The 22,217-nt window shown below is 34.9% G+C and overlaps 1 protein-coding gene across 7 annotated transcripts in view; it reads left to right on the plus strand.

Annotated features, from left to right (window-relative positions):
• LOC131549005 (zeta-sarcoglycan) overlaps positions 1–22,217 on the plus strand; it is a 304,880-nt gene that overhangs the window by 268,190 nt on the left and 14,473 nt on the right. For all 7 annotated transcript variants that reach the window (XM_058790756.1, XM_058790728.1, XM_058790734.1 and 4 more), the window contains one exon: positions 12,215–12,338. In XM_058790756.1, coding sequence (XP_058646739.1) covers positions 12,215–12,338 — 124 coding nt within the window. The remainder of the gene's footprint in view (positions 1–12,214; positions 12,339–22,217) is intronic.

A 22,217-nucleotide genomic window follows, 5' to 3' on the forward strand; every position in this document is an offset into this window, starting at 1 on the left:
GCTGTGAAACCCAGCAAATGACTGATACTTGCTCAACTATTCATAACATAGCTATCTTTTGTTTCTGTAGTCTTTCATTAAAATTTCACAGTCTTGTCTTATTTGGAAGCATTACAAAAAAGACACGCAATGTTGATTTGCCACAGATCTTATGATCCTTCAAACTGTTTTGTATTTTATTTTTGATACTGAGATGCTAGTCTGGAGTTCTGACAAATTTCTGACAAATAAGATTTTTTTTTTTTTAAATTGTATTATTATATATATAAAAAAAATAATAATAAAAAATAAAAATAAAAATTTTCAAACTATTCCAATAGTTATTCATTATTTAAAGCAATGGCTCACATGGAATAACTCAAGGGAAAGTAAATGGCAGAATTTTTAAGTTAACTCTTCCTTTAATTAAATCTGTGTGCTGCTGTTTGAATAATGCAACCTAATATAATATTTAATATTTACAGTAACCACTAGAATAAGTATAATACAATTAGTGTTGGCCTGTTTTATATTGACACATATTTTGTAGATAATAGAGTAGCATCCAAATCACTGAGACAAAGCAACAGTGTTAAAATGTCTCAACATTGTTGGAACGCTATTCCAGTCAGCTGATACAAGCTTTCAATCTTTCATTCTTCTTGGCACATTTCTGGTCATTTGCCTTCATTTGTTTAGTTCAATGCTTCCCTCTCAGTGCTGAGGTTTGAACTTGCCTCGGGCTCTCATTAATTAAACAGCAAATCTCCGACAAAGAAACATTACCACCATTTGAGACGGCTTGGATGGCCTCCATTTTCTCCTCTCTTGCCCTCCACCCCCCCCCCCCCCCACTCCCCCCACAGCCCTCTCTTTTCAGACCTTTGTGTAGTCGCTGTCAGCTCAGTTGGTGTTGATGAAGGGCATGGACCAAGTTTAAGTAGACTGTAATAGCCTCACTGTTGTTTTCCACCTCCCTTGCCCAACAGTAGGGTTTGGTCGTGCTGCTAATAGCCTAGCGAAGGGTGGGTAGGGTGAGAGTGCAGCAGAGTCTTGCCATTAGCGATCAGTTAACTCTGCCAGCTAATGCAGGGTATAATACGATGAGAATTGATCCAGCTGCCCTAGAGCTGATGAGAGAGTTTGGGAGTTTCGCTCAGAATCCACTCTCATCTAAAGCCACTGCGTACACCTCAGAAAGAAACTCTCTGTTGATTTCTTTTCCCCCTCAATTTCACTAATATGTTTTTTGTCACAGAAAACACCTTTTGTACCACCGCAAGCTGTCACGTTCACTCTTAAATTCATGAGGGAGTCTTTTTCAGTTGTTTGTTTGGTCTGTACAGTGCTAAATTATTCAGACAAATTATACTTAAAAAAATACAAACAAAAATTATACTCAATAAAAAGGGACATTTGCAAGAATTAGTATAGTCATCAAAATATTATTTTTTTGCTAGTCTCTCCTAAAACAGAGTGTGACTTCTGCAAAAATAACATCTCAAAGCAGGAAGGAGTCTTTTTTCAGCATTTGTTTCTTTTTCTTAAGAATTTTTATTTTATTTTTTTGCATTGAAGCTTCTGTCTGAAAGATTTTAACAAGCAAACACTGCATCTTTGTTTGAAAGAAAAGCGTTGTGTCATGACTGCACAACTGCCAGTCGTTCGGATCAATACTGGTGGGCTGCAGCTGAGAATCACATCTTGAGGGCAGCACATCAAACGTCTCCAGCCCTTTTGTTTTGCAGTAATTATTCCATCCAGTGAAGCATCTTTATTTGACGTGAGCAGACATTATACAACTTTGAGTAGCTAGAATATTTACTTCTGATTCATTGTTGTCTGGGAAAATTTACCACATATAACACTGTATATAATATATAATATAATAATGGGGAATAGAGGGCAGAACCTGAACTGCAATTAAAAAATAAATAAATAAAAATAAATAAATAAAATAATATATATATATATATATATATATATATATATATATATATATATATATATTATTTTATAATCTAATCCATTAATTACAGTTAATCCATCCAGTGTTTATTATTATTATAAAATGAATGATGGAAGAGATGTGTTTTTAGACGATTCTTGAAGATGGCTAAGGACTCAGCTGCTCGGATTGAGTTGGTCAGGTCATTCCACCAGGAGGGAACATTTAATTTAAAAGTCTGTGAAAGTGATTTTGTGCCTCTTTGGGATGCACAATAAAGCGACGTTCACTTGCAGAATGTAAGCTTCTAGAGGGCACATAGGTCTGAAGTACTGCATTTAGGTAAAGGGGTGCAGAGCCAGAGGTGTTTTTGTAGGCAAACATTAATGCCTTGAATTTTATGCAAGCAGCTATAGCCAGTGCAAACTGATAAACAGAGGTGTGACGTGCATTCTTTTTTTCAGTTTTGCAGTTGCACATTGCAGTTGTAGCAATGTGTGTTCTGAGAAAGTCAATACATTTCTTATTACAAAAGTCATGCTTTTGCCATTTGCCACATGAATACTGTAATCAGTGGAATAAGGAGCAGATAATGGTTGAATTTAAAAGTTACAAACAGACAAGCAAACAAACAATAATATATACAGTATATATATATATATATATATATATATATATATATATATACACACACACACACATATTTTTTACAGACTACTGTTTTATACCATTTAACCTGTAAATTTTTATAATTACCAAATCCATGATAATATGCAGGATCATGCCAGTAGATTAGCACTAGCAAAACATACTGAGGTTTAATTCGCCATCCTGTTCCAGTAAAGCCACCCCTTACTGTGGTTAACATCTGCTGACTAACACAATGACAAAGCTGTTGTCCACCAAGAACTTGTTTTCAAAGACATAAATTCGGTTCCTATGTGGTATCTCACTCTCTGCTGTGCACACAGGCAGCCTTCAAAGGCAATATCCTGACCCAAAAGAAACCCTCAAAGAGACAGATTTGATATGCTCTTCATGGGCAGGAATTCACACAGGCAGAACACAAGTAGCACTCTGGCTGTGAAACACACGGTACATACAGTAATTAACACACACAATCGATTCCGGTAGTCATGCTGCTGAGCAAACGACTCAATACAAATAAATGCACGACACATAAATATCAGATGATATTAAAATGGCCACATTTTTAATTAGATGGTTATTTTCTATCAATATTTTGACACTAAATAAAGTATGGCTTTATTTAAATCAGTCATTTTCATGGGTGATAATTTTCTCAGAGTTTACCACAGTGCATTCTGGGATTGCCTTATCAGCAACAAATACATGTTATGGTGCATTTACTGCCTACTGTTTGGAGCAGCCTTTCCATCACAAGAGCGCCAGTGATGCCTAAAATGTTTCCTAGAGAGATTAGTCTCTTGGTTGGAGTGTTTAGAGACAAATTACATTTACAGCTTTTGATTAGAGTGGTAGGGAAATGAGTAAAGGTCAAGATTTTAATCCCTACAGAGAGTAATATGTCTCCACTAACATCTGCTACTTAGTCTGCTAACTAGTATCCTTATTAGCCCAAGTGACCCAGCGTAGCATAATTGCATTTGTATAATGCAATTAATTACTTAATAATTTTCAATAAATGTTTATTTTATCTTAGTTGACTACTCTCTCATTTTTTAATTGTTTAATTTATTCAGTAAGTTTATTAATTAAATAGTCATGATTTTGCCCCTATTTGCCACATGAAAAACAGTGTAACTTGAGGAATAAGGGGCAGAGCCTATACTGCAATTATGGATATTAACTTTTTTTTTTTTATAAAATTTGTTTATTATTTTATTTTATTTTATTTTAATGTATTTTATTGACTACTGTTTTTGTACCATTTAACCTGTACAAGTTTATTATTACCAAAGCCATGCTAATATGCAGGAGCATGCCAGTTGATTACCACTAGCAAAACTTACTGAGGTTTAATTTGCCATCTTATTAAAGTCAAGCCACCACTTACAGTGGTTAATATCTGCTGACTAACACTTGTAAACGTTAAAAAAATTATTTGTTTTGTTAAGATTCCAATCCCTTCTACTCAGTCTGCTAACTAGTCCTTCTTAACCTCAGAGACCCATTGTAGCAGAATTGCAACGTTTATATAAAGCGATTCAATAATGTTTATTATTTTTACAGCATATGCATTGTGGGAAATTCCCTGTACATTACCTGATATTTTAAACATTTTGAAGCATAAATTTGAGACCATTTAGAAAAACTGTATCTTTTAAGTGGTGAACCTTTGCAACCCTATATTTATAATCTGTCATGTATATCAATGATTGGGTTGCTGAGGGTTAAAGAAGCACCCATCCAGCCTGTGAATTACACCAGCTCGAGTGAAAGCTGAACTGATCTCCAGGACTAAAAGAGAAGCTGTTTTTCAAACTGTGTGACTGAATACAGTTGTGTGAGGCTTAATCCAGATGAGACAGCCGGTACTTTTCCTCTCCAGAACATAATTATGGATGGAGAGAGAATGAAAGAGCGAGGGAGATTGTTGAGGGGGGATTTGAAGGGGCTTTGGTAGATTTATTGCACACCTGAATCTCCACAGTCAGTCGAAATAGATTTCGACCATTTTGGTATACTTGAGCAAATTACTTCTGTGACTGTATGTCTTCTGCACCACATTTCTCCTTATAAAGTAATTACACAATGGCCATCATTCATCCAGTGAGTCTTTATTGTCTCACAATGTTTTAATGATACAAAGTGAACATTTGTTCACATGAACAATCACAGATTGATATTAGCTATTTGTTTTTGTATCGTCTGTTTGTCTAAAAATATTTAAACCCCCTTTTAATGTTTTCTCTTTCCCCCTCACTATCAGAACTCTATTATTGTAAACCAACCAAAAGAGACAATTCTAAGAGTCTCAAATAAGAGAAAAGAGATTTCGTTTTTTTTCCTTTTCCCCCAAATACCGCACAACGTTTTATATATTTATATATCATAGTGAAGATTGTATCTCAACCAGTGGACCCCAGTCAGGAACATTAACCATGGATTCTTATCTCTCTCCATCTTTTCAGCTAAAGGCCACACTTAGACTCATCTTTCAAGCATCTGACAAGAATCATCTCATACCTGGCTTTTCCAGCTCTTGAGTTCTCATTCGAGATGATTTTTTTTTTTTTTCTTTGCTTCTCTCATAATGGTTGCGGTTAAAGTTTGGGTAGAGCAAGATGGTTCTAAATCATGATAAAAGTGCAGCTGCGACCCTGAGCCCCTGAGTGACTGATTTGGCATGATCGTGCCTAGAAATTAAATTTGATTGACTTGAGAGTTGGAAGGCTTGAAGAGATACTACTGAAGTGCTTCAATTATCATAGCACAGACATATATGAGTGTCAGTTGCATAGGTAATGCATGATTATACTTGAGATTCCTTGTAGATATGATCCTGGCAACAGAGCCCTCTCAAATCCACATTAAATTACCTTCCACTCATACGGACATTGAGAGCATCCACCCCTTGGACTTGACCTTCAAATCCATTGATTACCTTATCACACAGGGATTACTCTGGCATCTATAGTGCCGCACCTCTCTGCCCATTCCTAATACTGTCAGTATGGATGAGTGAAGTACTTTCTTTCTTTCCATAAGAGCATCAACTTAATTTTTAGATGATTTTGAACCTGAGGATGTATGAGGTTTCGGCACCATATCGATCTGTGGTAGTGACCTTTACGTTTCTTGAGTCGTTTAGTAAATTGCCCTTGTTGTCATCTGTCATTTCCACAGAATGAAAGTCACTCAGGTACATCATATCATTGAAAGAAGGACTCTTACATTATCTATCTATCTATCTATCTATCTATCTATCTATCTATCTATCTATCTATCTATCTATCTATCTATCTATCTATCTATCTATCTATCTATCTATCTATCTATCTATCTATCTATCTATCTGGCTTTCTGTCTGTCTGTCTGTCTATCTATCTGTCTGGCTGTCTTTCTGTCTGTCTGGCTGTCTGTCTGGCTGTCTATCTATCTATCTGTCTTTCTGTCTGTCTGGCTGTCTTTCTGTCTGTCTGGCTGTCTTTCTGTCTGTCTGGCTGTCTTTCTGTCTGTCTGGCTGTCTGGCTGTCTTTCTGTCTGGCTGTCTGGCTGTCTGGCTGGCTGTCTTTCTGTCTGTCTGTCTATCTATCTGTCTGTCTGGCTGGCTGTCATTCTGTCTGTATGTCTGTCTGTCTGAAAAGTGTGTCTTCAAAAGACATTTATATTGTTACAAAATAATGAAAAATACCACAGTTTTCACAAAAAAAAAAAAATACAAATTAAGAAGCACAACTGTTTTAAACGTTTATAATAAGAAGAAATGATTCTTGAGGATTAGACCAACTTATTTCTGAAACATCTTGCGAGACTGAAGACAAAGGTAATGGCTGCTGAAAATGATAAAATAGCCTATAAGATTAATTTAAATTGTAAAATATTTAAAAATTGTAATAATATACAATATATAATTTCAAATATTACTGGTGAACATTTAAAAAAAACATTTACAAAATGTACTGACCCTCAACTTTTGAAGTTTACACCTTGTTTATTGTATTTCATTTTTGAATAAATAAAAAAAGAAACATTTGGTCATTAAGTATAAACTGTATAAATGATGCCATAATATGACTACACCTTGTCACTATGTCACTATGTTTGTTTGTTTGTTTATTATTTGACAAAATGTAAAACATAATACAAAAAAGTCCAAAAAGACTAGTTCATACACATTTCAAAACTGTCGAGGATAAAATACACAAAAAAGCCTTCGGCTTATTTCCATTGTGGTCCTCTATATTAAAAAATGGATGAACAAATCATAAATGGAATGCAATCCACATCAAGTTCAGAAACTCACCATATAAACTCCAAAACATCAATGATAAAATAACCATTTTTTTAACTTCCCTTCTAAAACTACTATCAACTTGTATCTCTTGGATACACCCAGGTAATTTATTCCACGCAACCGAGCTAGTATATAAAAAAGACTTTCTTCCCATTTCACTCCTAAACCTACAAGGATAAATATCATTACTACTCGCCCTTGTAGAATGACAGTGAACCTCTCTTACAAATACATAATAATCTAACAGATACTTTGGAACCATTTTCTTTAATATCTTAAACACCATCAGTAGTTTTAAAAAAGTTACTCTTTTTTTGACTTTTAAAAAACTAATTTTCCTATAATGTTCATCTCGCAAATGCATCAGTGGATGTACTTTCAAAATAACCCTACACAACTTATTTTGAGCAGTCTGCAATTTATTTTTAATTTCTTTGAAATGTCATATACCAAAAACTGAAACATAATCAAAGTGTGACTGCACTAATGCACCAGCCAACATTTTTAAAGTTTCAGTATCTAAAAAAGCCTGTCTTGCTAAAAATTGTATTCGATTACAAATTTTAGAGTGAGCTAAAACAGCCATCTTTTCTCCTGTCAAATTACTATCCAACACACAACCCAAATATTTTACTTCTCGTTTAGGTGTAATAAATTTATATTTATTTATTTATTTTTTTTTTTTTTTTTGGTGAACGTTATTGTAAATTGCTCTCTAGCTCTCTATCTGTCTCACTCTTTTCTGTTTTAGTTTTACTCTAACGTCTTGTTTTGAAGCGGCCCTGATGTGGTGACTTCCCAAGACACATGGTCTCACTCGAGTGAATGATATTCTTCGACAGGAGTGAAATGAGATACAATATCATTCCTTTATTCCTGTAACCTCCTTCCTCGCCACGGCAGTGCTTTAGAGACCCAGTGGGCCTACCTTATTCCTACTTCCCTCTCTGACCATGGCGGTCCCCCAGTTCTATCACTATCGATTAAATTATCAGCAATGGATGCGCACGGGCATGAAATTGCTTTACGTTTTCTCACAGGGTCTTGCTGCCAGCCACAATTTCCCCAGCTACATTTCACACAGCAGACAGGGAGGCTGTGAAAAGTCATTTTTGACCGATTCGAGGATTTGTCAGGGAATGTTGAGGACAGGAAATGGGCCATTGGGCCAAGAGCTCAGTGAGCTATAAAGGAAACCCACTCAGAGGGTCAAGAGCTCCAGTGAACTTTCTTGAAAGCCTTATTTTTGGCGCCATTATCTGCAGTGTTGTGCTTCAGATTTATGCACTTAAAGTTTCTGCGATGAAACGATTGTGATGATAATCATGTTATGTAAAGCAGTGAGGTCTCTTTGCTTCACCAAAACTAACTAGAACAACTTTTAAAACTTTCTAAATGAGTTTCTAAGAATCTCCTTGGTTTTATCCTATACATCATGGAGCCCAGTAAGCGAGAAGCTCACAGAGAGGAATTTTAAGACTCAGGGAGGCTTGAAAATGTCAAATGCAACACTTTTCTCATCTTTGGCTTTGGCTGATGTTCACCTACCCATGGTACAGTGTCATTCATCAATCTGAAAGGCTGCAACCAAAAGTAAATACTCAGAGAGGAACATGAAGTCAAAGGTTAGCAGTTGGTATTGAGCTGCTTAATGTCGTCATTGGTCTTATTCTCAAAAGTCAAAAGTCAGTACCCAGCTTCTGTAACCATGAGCATGTTGGAGACATAGTGATAAATGATACGACGAAGAGCACAAAACTCATGAGAGGAGAAAATCTCATTTGGTGGCTTATTGTAGGAAGGTTTGTGAAAGTAGGAAACAATGTATTGTTAAAAAAAAAATAAATAAAAAAATAACTTTTAACTATATTAAAAACTATATTTAAGTTTTTGTTGTTTTTTTATTTAAAGGGCACCTATTATGACCCTTTTTACAAGATGTAATATTGGCCTTGGGTGTCCCCAGAATGTGTCTGTGAAATTTCAGCCCCAAATTTCCCACAAATCATTTATTATAACAGCTGGAAAATGTCATTTTTGGGGTGCGTCTAAAACTGAGCTGATTTGGAGTGTATAGCTTTAATGCAAATGAGCTGCATATTCCCGGCCTGTCTCCAGAAGAGGGCATCGTGTATGCGTGTCTTTCTCTGCATTGCATATCTGCAGCAATAAACACAGCCGGTAGAAGCAACGTAAATGAGAGGGAGCGAACCGGTGTTCTTCCGTACATATGGGAAGTCAAATGCACTGAAAGTGGAACGAAACAGCGCAATGTTACAGTGCTTGCGCGTGGATCAATAGACCGAGCACGGCACTGATCATTTAAAAAATACTTAATGTACACACACAAATACGGTTAAAACGCTAAGCACTAACGATATGACATTCACAAAGAGTCTGGAGTGATAAATGTATTTAGGTAGATTTTGAGGGGCATTACCTTGAAAATGTAATCCACAGCGTCCTCAGCAGCTCAGATGTTAGGAGAAAATGAAGACTCTTATGTTCATTCTTACATGCAAACACAGAGCATTGGGATTGCTTGTGAGACATTGTTGACGTTACAGCTGCTCAAGCGTGGAGAAAATGAGTAACCACTGAGGGCGGAAACTATAGCAATGCAGGGCTGTAAATCTACCCCCGTGGCCCCGCCCTCCGAAATGTGACGTCACACTGCAGTGAGAATAAAAACGGCAGGCCTAGTGAAACTGACTTGGTTTAAAGGGGATTAAAAAATGAGGAGTGGGTGGGTTTTTATTATTGTAGGGTGGTTATTTTTGAATACCCTTTCAAAAAGTATACATTTGTACAAATTAGGTACTAATATGTCCTTATAAGATGATATGATATGACTCTAAGATATGACTCTAAGGTACCACTATGTACCATTTAAGGGTTAAAAAAAAAAAGTAGATTTACTTTTTAGCTTGGTTGCTTTTGTGACAGCTTTGTAACTTATTTTTGTGTATGTGTATCAATGTTGTGTGTAAAAGTTACTAATACTTCAACGTTTTAAGGCTTTTATTAAAGAAATGACATCCATATTATGTTTACTTACTGATCTAGAGCTGAAATCACAAATTTTCAAGCTTTAATATGACAAACTGCAAAGACTCCTAGCTTGAACTTGCAGCTATTTGCACATCTAAGTCACGTCAAAAGCACATCATAGAAATTGCCTGACATGTTGTGGCAGCCAAAGTCAACGTATAAAAGGCAACTTTAGAGTAGCATACGATTTTCAAATCGTAAGATTGTAATCTGATTTCAACCTCAGATGCTTCAGAACTCTACATATGTATTCATAAGGCATACATGCACAACATTTGAGTCTTGCTGCGAATGGGGTCCTATTGAGCTACAGCTTCACAATGTGAATCTAGCAGATTCATTATATATTTATCCCAGTAATATTCACTGTTGAATTATTACACTTTTCTAAAACTCCCTTGGACTTTTAGCTTAGTAAACCTGAAAACTGCTAATCAGAGGATCACTTCATAAATGTATTTTGAACAAACATTTGTGAGCAAGAAGAAGCCAAAGGAGTATAAACGTGATGTAAGTGTAAAATTTGAAACAGTCATATTTATTTATTGCTTTTCATATGACTGTAACAAATATCCTGACGCATAAATTTGTCAGAGTGGCAGAAAAGGTCAAGATGCGTATTTGAATGGGTGAATTCGCTGGCGGAATAATGAATAGGACAGATAAGAGACTAAAGCAGGCCTCTCTTATCTTCCATATAAACTCAAGTCCACTCTCTGAACACTTAAGATATTTTGTTTTGCTGCTGAATTGCTTTGGAGCATGCTGAAACAGAAAATCAATGATTTGATTGAGTTTTTTCTTTTCAGAAGACAGGGGATCTTACAGATAGAGCAAGACAGAACAAGGAAGGAATGAAAAGAGTAAAAAAGAGGGAACCATTAAGTCAATATATTCATTTCTGTCGTGTCATTAATTATATAGTGACTGCTGTTCTGTATTCAGTCAACTCACCTCGACACTGATGGATACTGTGCTTTGATGCTACAAATGCATTAGCTTGTTCAAGAAAAAGGTTATATATATATATATATATATATATATATATATATATATATATATATATATATATATGTGTGTGTGTGTGTGTGTGTGTGTGTGCATGTGTGTGTATGCTTAAAGGAATACAGTACCATACAAAAGTTCGAGATCAGTATCATTTTTTTTTAAATAAATTATTATTTGTATTCAGAAAGTATGCATTAAATTGATCAAAAGTGACAGTTTAGACATGTATAATGTTTCAAAGAAATTCTGTTCCTTTGAACTTTCAGTAAATCAAAGAATCCTGAAGAAAAATCATCATATCCACAACAATATCAAGAAGCACAGCTGTTTTAAAAATAATATGAATCATGTTTCCTTTTTCTAGAGTGCCAGAACAGCATATTGTTGACATAATAATGTATCCAGTAGCCAAATAGTTAGCAAATAGCAATTATTTAATTCCAACTGGCTTCATTCTGCTACGTAACACTGACTTTTTATGATTCAGTCCAGATCAATAAAATCAAGTCGTGTTCTACATTTTGTCTCATTTAATCTTGTTTTGCTTAGGAGAAACTCCATTCCAACTCCAAGTAAAATGAGTTGCACATTTGCAGTGTTTTTAAGATGATGGGTATTCAGAAGTGGACAGTTCATTCAGTTATCTCATTCCCTGACAGATCTCAAATTGATTATTTTCTTCTAACCATGCTCTCCCTCTTTACAATCTGCACATCATTTGTCTCTCACAAGTCTCATATAGCACTAAATAGAGCTTGAATGTGAAGCCCATAATTAGTCTGCATTGTTTGGGAAAGTGAAATGTCCCAGCTTTGTTATACTAAATATCAGCACTCTTTAAGTGCTGCTTGTTCAATCAAATAAGAGTACCTGAACTAAATGTTGTTTTTTTCTGGCACAAAAACAATGGGTTTTAAATGAATGAACTGAACTGGTATGACAGCTGAAAGTATTCAGCTTCAACCTTACAACTAAAAAAATAATAGTAATAAAATAAAATACACCCTAATTTAATTAACAGCGAATAGAGATGTGGAGCACCATTTTTCTTCAAGATGAAGACATAAAATTGCACTCAAGGACTCAAATCATTCAATCATTTTTTTGAATAGTGTGAATCACCTGAACAGTCTGACTCACTAGAATGAATCAGACATTTGCTACCCATGAGAGAGAAGACAGTTTAGCATGGTTTTTACTATTATTTGTTTCATTGAAAGCTGTGTGTGCACTAAAAACAGTGATTTGTGGTCATGACTTCATAAAAGGCTGTCTTCTTCTAACAGGCTAGAGTCCCCGACAAGGACACTGACACTGGAGGCTCCAAAAGGAGTTGAAGTCAATGCAGGAGTAGGGGAATTCAAAGCTTCTTGTAGGAAAGATCTCACTTTAGAGTCTTCAGAAGGGGAGGTGAGTATATGAAATTGTACTGTATATAGGGAAATCTATGTGGATGTTAAGCCAGGACTGTCTTAGATGGACAAAAAGGTTACAGTTTCCGATGAGCAAGAAATTGCTGATTTACCAAATTTACCAAGATTAGAACCAATATTCCTAAAGAAAAAAAACAAAACAAAACAAACAAACAAAAAACCCTAAACATGAAATTATATGTTTTGACTTTACTGAACACACTTTTTAAAAATTCACATGCAGGGTGGAAAATGTATGTGAACCCTTGGATTTGCACTGCCATTTTCTCTCAGCAAGAATTAATTCAGCAGATCAAGAGACAGTAAATTGTTACAAAAATCTATTTTAAAAAAATAAACTAAATTAAACTTTCTATTTCTTAAAGAGATCTGGAGAGAAAAAAAAAGTGCCTTTAAGCAACCAACCAGCAACAACAAACAAACAAAGCAGCACAACTCTTTTCAGCAATGATTTCTAAAGGCCCATGTGACACTGAAAACTGGAGTAATGGCCGCTGAAAATGTAGCTTTACCATGCAGGAATGAATTACATTTTAAAATATATTAAAATTGAAAACACTTTATTTAAAATTGTGATATTATTTCACAATATTACAGTTTTTTCCGGTATTTTTCATCAAATAAATATGGACTTGGTGAGTATAAAACACTCTTTTCAAAAACATTTAAAAACATCTTACTGACACCAAGCTTTTGAATGGTAGTGTAATAACTAATTGATCTTTGGCAGCAACATCTGGTGCGTTTAGTAAAAACATGAAAATGCATCATTATTTGTGTGTAATTTGTATAAACAGACTGTGTTTGTCTATTATTGTGGTTTATGCTAAGCTCACTACTGTAGCTCATTTCTATGAGCATTTAAAATGCACAGTTTCTTGTTTGCTGTCATTTTGGTGAGCACTTCTGACAACACATCCCATGCTATGTGCATCAATTACAGGATTATTCATCACACAGTAGACTTACCAAACACATGAGTTGATTCTTGGCAACATGTCAACAATTTACTTGAAATATTTGTTTTATTCTCTCACAGTTTGTTGGTGTTTGATGCTCTCTTGCTTATGCGCACAACTGATTACTTCCTGTCGCAGGCTAGTCGCAGATTTACAAGGATAGTTGACCCAAAAATTTAAATTCTGTCATAATTTACTCATGCCATGTCATTCCAAACCCATAAAACCTTCAATCACCACAAATGAAGGTATTAATAATACCTGAGATATTTCTATCCCTCCAAAAAAAAAAAAAAAAAAAAAGAAAGAAAAAAGAAAAAGAAAACGTATGTTAAAAACATAATCCATATGAATCAAACGGTTTTATCAAAGTATTCAGAAAAGACACAAACGTTTTATATGATTTAATTTAGGCCTTTATTCACATAAAAAAAAGAATCAAGAATCAATAAGGTTTGTTCTGACGTGTCACACAAGCATGTTTTATCCTCTGCAAGAACCAGTGAAGTTTGTTCATAAGCGTCAAGCAAGCAAGTTTGACCGTATTTGATGTGAAGTATTTGCATTGAATAAAGTTTATATGTGACTAAAAGTCTAGATTCAATCTATTCATCATTTGAAGCAATAGTGTCTCTTCAGAATACTTAGAATAAACCACTTATTAGGATGTTTTTATGAGGTTTTTGAAAGTTTTGGTTGCATGGACTCTTAGAGGAGGAAAATAAATCTACCAGGCATCATCCTGATTTGCATATTGAAGATGTACAACATGGGTTTAGAACAACATGAAGCAAGTTGAGTAATTTATAGCAGAATTTTCAGTTTCTGTTCATTCAGTAATGAACTAACACTTTAAAACCTCAAACAGCAACCTGTTTCAGTCTGGTAGTGTGTTAGAGACTTTAGTTGAAGATCAAGACAAATTTTATGAGCAGTTTGTGCAGAATTCCCAGTAAATCCCAAAGCGTTCAAATCCATTTTCTTCATCACAGAAGCATTATTACTGGTAGAGCTTGTACTGTACTTTTTTTATCAAGAGCTCTGAAGATGTCTAATGTTCACATCTCATATAATGTGTTACATTACATCTTTTGTTAAGCTGGTAGATGTGACTTCAGTCCAATCTGGTCAGATGTAAATGGCTCATGTCCTCAGTAATTGCCTCAACCAAACACCTCCTAACTACTTCAGATCTTTCTCCTTTCCTTGTTCCTGAGCTTGATTTTCCTCTCTGTTCTTCATCTTCCTGTTTTACATTCATCTGTCTCCATCTTTCTCTGTCTACAAGCCTAATTCACTGTCCAGTATAATTGCAGTGTTAGTGTAATTCCACGAGCACCTTGAACATGTTTAGATTATCCATGCTCACCGATCCCCCCTCCCTCTCATTCAAATTAGTGCCGCCATGTTGAGCTGTCTAGCTTTCTTTCTCCCCCTTTTTCTTCCTTTCTCTCTCTCCTTCTCCTATCTCACTTTAGTAACTGCCCAGGCTATTTAATTAACTTCCAAGAGTCCAAGTCATATATCACACTGTTCTGTCACCTATTTGGGCTTTTTTTTCTCTTCTTCTTCTTCTTCTTCTTTCGTGCCTGAGATAGCAGGAAGGTGCTGTGAGGAGTGAAATAAGAGACAAAGTGGTTGATGCATATAAGGGTGCTTCTAAAGCTTGCATCATTTCTTAAAGGAATTGTTAAAGCGAGAGCTTCAAAAAGGATGCAAAAACACCATAAATGTGGTCCATATGACTTGTACACTATATCCCAAGTCTCCTGAAGCCATACAATAGCTTTGTGACAAACCGATGTTATTCACGTATGTTTTTCCAATTCATTGAGTTTAATCCATGACAACAGAATCACGACCTTGAGAAAAGGATAGATTTTCAAAAGAACCATTAGCGTTTTAAGTGTTGGTGTTTAAAAGTTTGTAAACGTTTGCGGTCTGTAAACATTTTTTTATGTTTTTGAAAGACATTTCTTATGCTCATCAGGGCTGCATTTATTTGACAATTTATATTATTTATATATTTTTATTTATTTTATAATGTAATTTATTCCTGTGAGGTCAAAGCTAAATTTTCAGAAATCATTCTAATATGCTGATTTTGTTTACAAAAAAAAAAAAAAAAAAAAAAATTGCTTTATTATCAATACTGAAAACAGTTGTGTTGCTTAATATTTTTTGTGGAAAGCGTAATGTATTTTAATTTAATTTAATTTAATTTAATTTAATTTTTTTATGTATGGAACATTCAAAATAACTGCATTTATTTGAAATAGTAATAGACTAATATTGTTCCTATATAAATGTTTTTACTTTTAAATCAATTGAATGATCATTCTTGCTAAATATATCAGAAATCAGGCTTATTCATTCAGGCAGCTAATTTATTTATGAATTGGACCAACCAGTTCATTGAAATGATCAGATTCAAAGAACCATTCATTAACAAATCTTTCACTGAACACACTATAGAGCTAATGTGGATGCCAAGTCTTTCAGTAAATAAATACTTTATTTATTTATTTAATTAATTAATTTAATCTCACAAAGCTATGGTATGGCTGTAGCATCCTTTTTGAGACTTTTTGAAAAGTTTGCATGTTTTAAAATTTCTCATTTTGAGTTCCACTAAAGAGAGTCTTTTGGAACCCAAAGTCGCTTTGGAATGACATAACACTAGAGTGAGTAAATAATGACTGAATTTAAATTTTTGAGTGCACTAATCTTTTTAAGTTTCTTATGTTGCTGTTGTTGTTTTTTTCCTTGCTTTTGTGCACTCTCACTGTCTCCCTCTCTCTTTCTCTCTCTGTCTGTCTTATGAACAAGCTCAGTAATTTAGAACAAATGCTCATATCAGCACAATCCCATCCTGTTTGCCCCCATCTCTCCCTGTAATTCTCCAGAGGGATGAGACGCTGAAAATAGATGCCTCTGTCAATTTGGAGAAGAGAATCAAGTGCATTAGACAGCTGAGACAAGAAATCAAATCAATGTTGTCAGCAACCGACTCTTAAGAGGGCAATGTTAAAAAGTTTGGGGTGAGAGAATTAAAGGGGAATGGCTGACTGGGTCCATGTCCTATTGCCTTTTCTCTTCCTGCTGCCCATTAAGATCAAGGGAAATGAGAAGTGACTGCTGTATGTGCTCTGATAGCTCTCGTGAGAGAGACAGAGGGAAAAAAGACTCTGAATACAGTTTCTTTAGGTTGAAGTATTACAGCTTTGAATTGTAAAATTAAAAGATTAAAGATTAAAACAGCCTAAACTGGTTTGCTGTATACCAACTGTTTTACTGGTTTTGGGCACTTTTCAGCAGGTAAGACTGGGAGACCATTTTTACAAGTGACTTGTAAAACAAATTACATTACAGAGGTGTAAAGATTACCTGAAAACCATACTTGATTAAAAATACAAATATCTTACAGTGAAAATGACTTCATTACAAGTTACAGTACAAGTCACCAATTACCGTACATCTTGAGTAAATGTCTTATATCTGATTTTAACAGAATTTAAGCATTTTACTCGTACTGACTGTAAGCTCAAAGATGCACTAGTCCTCCTAAGAGACATGCTAGTGGAAAAACAAGAAATAGTTGATGAGTGAGGAGAACGAACTAAATCAAAATAAAACTGAACACCTCAATATTGCAATAAATCAAGGCTGATACAACAGTCTCAAACACTAAAGTCTCAGTTAAGCTCAAGTTCTCAAGTCAGTCAATATCCTTTACAGGTCTCTTCAGTGTAATGGATAGATAAAACAATGTTAAATAAAATTAAACAGTCACAGCCTATACATGAAACATATATATATGAAACACCAGCAACTATCTGCTAATGTACTCGCATTAATGTAAAATAGCTTTGTTGACAAGTTTGGGTGAAAAATGGCAAAACTGACAAGATATAGTATGTTCAATACGTTCAGTATATAGATGGCGATGCAATTGATTTTGTTGCAGAAATGTCACAGTATGAATTATTAGTATATATAATGAAGTAAGAGATGGGCCATATAATGCTTTTCCTTTTTCTGTCTCTCTCTCTTTTTTTTTTTTAGCTAACACAAGTATTATCCGCAACCAATTAATGACTATGCGCAATGACTTTGATTACTTTAAAATGACATTAACTGAGTGAAGTTGCTTTCCTGTAGTGAGGACATGTAGTGTTGCATTTGTGTTGAGTAATATTCCTTTTTCATTTTATTTGTTGGCCTTTTTTAAGGAAGAAAAGTTATAAATGACATAAAATCATTGGAAAGAGAAAGGGGGGAAATAGGATCAGGAAGGCATGACACAGTTTCCTCACTAAACTGCTGCATCAAGGCTCTGATGTCCTTCACTTTTCATATTTATACAAGAACACTGTGTCTTCCACAGTGTTTATATATTTGAAATGTGCGGTCCATGTCAGAATGTCTATTTTGTTTTGGTCTGTGTGATTCCGATATCTTGGGAATCACTTTCAGAATTATTATTTTTTTTCCATTTGACGAACAATAAAAACATTGACACATTCAGAATCAATGCTGCTATCATGAGCTCAATAATTTAAAGTGGCAGATGCGTGTGCACTTAGAATAAACAGACAATATCGTCCACTGGTGTGGACGCTAATATAGTTATCTTCATAGATATCATTATTGGTGTAAACAGGGCTTAAGGCTTGCTGCCTTCCATTGTCTCGTTCTTGTTATGTGTCCTCAATCTGGCAACCCGAGAGAACATTGAGTCTGAGGGGGAAGGCACGGGAGAAAAACGCCGTCTCCAGTATGTTAAATATGGACTACAGTACCCATTTAACTGCTGACTGTCAATATTACATATATGTATCTTTCAAAAATAATTCTAATATGCTAAATCTGTTATTTGAAATGTATTTTTTCTAACCATATAAAGGTATCTACAGTAACTTTAGATCAATTTAATGCATATTTGCTGAATAAAAGTATAAGTTTCTTAAAAAAAAAAATAATATTGACCTCAAACTTTTGAATGGCAGTGTGTATATAGATGAAATTAGATTAGACAACATCTAAATGAAAATGTTCAACATGAGAGGCTAATTCAACGATTTCACAACCATATAAAAACAGTGCTATGCAAATGTCCTCATGATTACCCCACCAGAGCCCTCAACTAGATCAGTTTTCATTACCACTAAACACCATCACATCATCACCATGCATGAAATTAAGTACCTACTTTGTTGTTGCGCTTGTGTTACATGGCAGCTGCGGAGCCTATTAAAACCCCCATTCTCTCCACCTGAACACTCCCTCTCACTTCAGCCAGCCAATGAGGCAGTGGATATAGATACATATGGTGCCGACAAGCCGAGGAGACAGGGGAGCTGAAGCAGGCATATGTACGCTAATGTTTCATTTGTTTGTGCAAAGCTCCAATATGGTGTCCATTTGAGACCAGCCCTTAAGCCCATGCATCTTAATAAAGCCACTAGGGTGTGTGATAGGGACAAACTAACGAGAGAAACGCTCCTAAACTAGCACCGCCGCCGAATCAGACTCATCTATCAGCGGACAAATCTATCAGAAGCCCCGTGGTGCAGGAGAGATCCTACGAGGTTAATAATCCAACAGCCAAATTACTGCCAGCGGTTTGTTTTGCCCCTGGGTTGTTTCTGCGTGATGGCGGTGAGGTTTTATTTTCTATTATTCTGGAGTATGGAGTCCCACGGCACTTCTCTCTGCCGTGCTTAGAGGTGCTTTTTCTAAAGTGTGGCTCTAAAAAAAAAATAGGGTGGAAATTTAGTTTTTGGAGCGTTTTTATTTGTGCCAACTCCATTTGGGTTTATCCGTCTGTTGTTGCTCTCCTCTCAGAAGTCTTTTGTCAGTTGTATACGATTCTTGTGTTAGCCATATGGTTGTTTGTAAAATAAAAATGTTTTTTTGATGTCACTTTATGTGTTCTAATCGGCACATTGACTGTAGAAATTATCCATTAAGAGAAGAAAAGCAAGTCCTTTGTGGATTCTCTGAAGTTCCAGTGATATATGTGGAAAAAATATATTTTGTGTGAAAATTTCTTCAATGGCATCAGACTTTAAACCCCAATGTTTTGGTGCTGTAATCTTTATTTTAAGACCCAAACCATATCCCATGGAAGTATGTGAATGTAAACACCTTTTTGAAGTGTGTACGAATGCAATTCATAATGCAACACATAGTAAACATTAAACACAACACAAGTGCACATTAGCAGGCATTAGACATTAAATCGTTCTGCAGTATAGTTAGTTTTTACATTTAGGTCAACTACTGTGATGACGGAGCAATGTTTTGCTCCTCGTGGGCATGTTATATAAAGTTTGTTGAATTTTTGAAAGGTTTATAGCTAGCTACCTAAATAATAACACATCTGGTTTAAAGGTACACTGTGTAACTTTTGGCACTCTAATGGTCTGTGTCTTGCAGAAGAACATTGTAGCTGGAGCTTAGACAGGTCTAAAATAGTCAGAATATAAACACTTATAATGGGCATACAGTAGCTATACAGGATAAGACAAAAACACAGTTTGGATGATAGATTCATTACATCAATTTTGTAAATTTTAAACAACAACAAAAAGTTACAGTACATAGTGCACCTTTAATGGAACAAATATTTTAAGGTAACACATTTTCATTTTAGTGAGTTATCCCTTTAAATATGCACAGGCAAGCCAAGATATGTAAAAAATAAATAAATAATAATAATAATAAAACCTTAAACAGTCCAGATATAAATGCTTTAAATTACAAATGGACAGCTGTACTGACATTAATCATAACAAATTCTCCTAATGCCAACTTCTATTTTTAATTTAATTTATTTAGCATTTAATAAATAAATGAAATAAAAATGTAATTGATCAAATTTATACAAAATCTGATAAATTTATTATTTTGAATATATATATATATATATATATATATACACACACACACAGTGTGTGTGTGTGTGTGTGTGCGTGCGTGCTTGCATGCGTGTGTGTGTGATTTTTTTTATTTTTACTGGCCATATATTAATTCATTTTGTTTTCCTTTGATTTCAAATGCACTTGCAAAGATTGAGTTTGTGTAGAGTAGCATTTATGGCGTGAAAATATCACAACGCTTCACTCAGTGAATGAGATTACACATTTATATAACTGCAACTTAGTCTTTGTGATTTCATAATCAAAACTTATACGTAACACTGTTTCATTTTCTCTCCAGTGCTGATTTTTACTCACATGCGGTACTTGGCATGTGTTGATTTTAGACCCTTTATATATATACATACCATTTACTGGTGGTTTCTGAATGGTTTCATGCATATAGTTGTGTTAATAGTGTCCTATGTGAACATGTTCTGCATTTATTTTCCCCATGTTGTTTTTTTCTTTTTTTGTTTGTTTAGTTTTTTTCCTTGAAAATCATATTTGTGACCCTGGACCACAAAACCAGTCTTAAGTGTCAATTTTTCAAAACTGAGATTTATACATCATCTGAAAGCATCAATATTTGACCAATATACAACTATTTGAAAATCTGGTGTCTGAGGGTGCATAAAATCAAAATACTGAGAATATCCCCTTTAAAGTTGTCCAAATGAAGTTCTTAGCAATGCATATTACTAATCAAAAATGAAGTTTTGATACATTTATGGTAAGAAATTTACAAAATATCTTTATGGAACATGATCTTAATATCCTAATGATTTTTGTCATAAAAGAAAAATTGATAATTTTGACCCATACAATGTATTTTTGGCTATTGCTACAAATATACCCCAGCGAATTAAGACCTTTTAATTAAGACGAATTAAGTGGTCCAGGGTCACATTTGAATGTGCAGCAACTATAGTTGCCGGTGGGCAAATATGTTGTATGCACCCCTTCAATGTCAAATTTGAATAGGAGGAGAACATTTGGCTTCTCAAAATAACTGCTTTCAACAGATCAATCTTTATTCATGAACACATTTATTATGTATAAAAGTCGAAGAACATTCGATGCAAACCCAAAAAAGCTGCATCTAGTTTATAATCTCTTGAATATGAATACACAACAAACAACACATCCATTTGTCTTAAAGTGGTGGAACATAGTGCAGAACAAATTGCAGCCATTAGGTTGCCCCAACAGGGCATTGTGTATCAAAAAGTTAAATTAAAATATATAAATAAAAATAAATAAATATGTACTATGCCCTCCAATAATATTGGCACCCTTGGTAAATATAAGCAAAGGCGGCTGTGAAAATAACTATGCATTGTTTATTCTTTTGATCTTTCATTCAAAAAATTCACAAAATTCTAACCACTCACTGAAGTAAAACAACTGAATGTGTGTGTGTGTGGGGGTCTCATTGTGAAATAAATGCTTTCTCTAGTTCATGTTGGCTGCAATTATTGGCACCCAATTATTGCATTGTCCTTTTCCCACACTCTCAGAAATAAAGGTACAAAAAGCTGTCACTGGGGCGGTACCTTTTCAAAAGCTACATGTTTGTACCTAAAGGGTCCATTTTGGTACCTTACAGGTACATATTATTACTTAGTACCTAATAGGTACAAAAGTGTACCTTTTGAAAAGGTACCGCCCCAGTGACTGCTTTTGTACCTTTATTTCTGAGAGTGCAAGATAACAGCTCTGAGTTTTCTCCTATAATGCCTGAAGAGTTTGGAGAACACCTGAGAAGAGATCAGAGACCATTCTATACAGATCCTCCAGATTTCCAGCTCTCAGTTCTCTTCAGTTCACCCCACTCATTTTCTATAGGGTTCAGGTCAGAGTACTGGGACGGCCATGGCAGAAGCTTCATTTTGTGCTCAGTGACACATTTTTGTGTTGATTTTGATGTTTGTTTTGGATTATTGTCCTGATGGAAGATCCAACCACGGCCCA

Source organism: Onychostoma macrolepis, chromosome 01 (genome assembly GCF_012432095.1).
Source record: "Onychostoma macrolepis isolate SWU-2019 chromosome 01, ASM1243209v1, whole genome shotgun sequence".
NCBI lineage: Eukaryota > Metazoa > Chordata > Actinopteri > Cypriniformes > Cyprinidae > Onychostoma > Onychostoma macrolepis.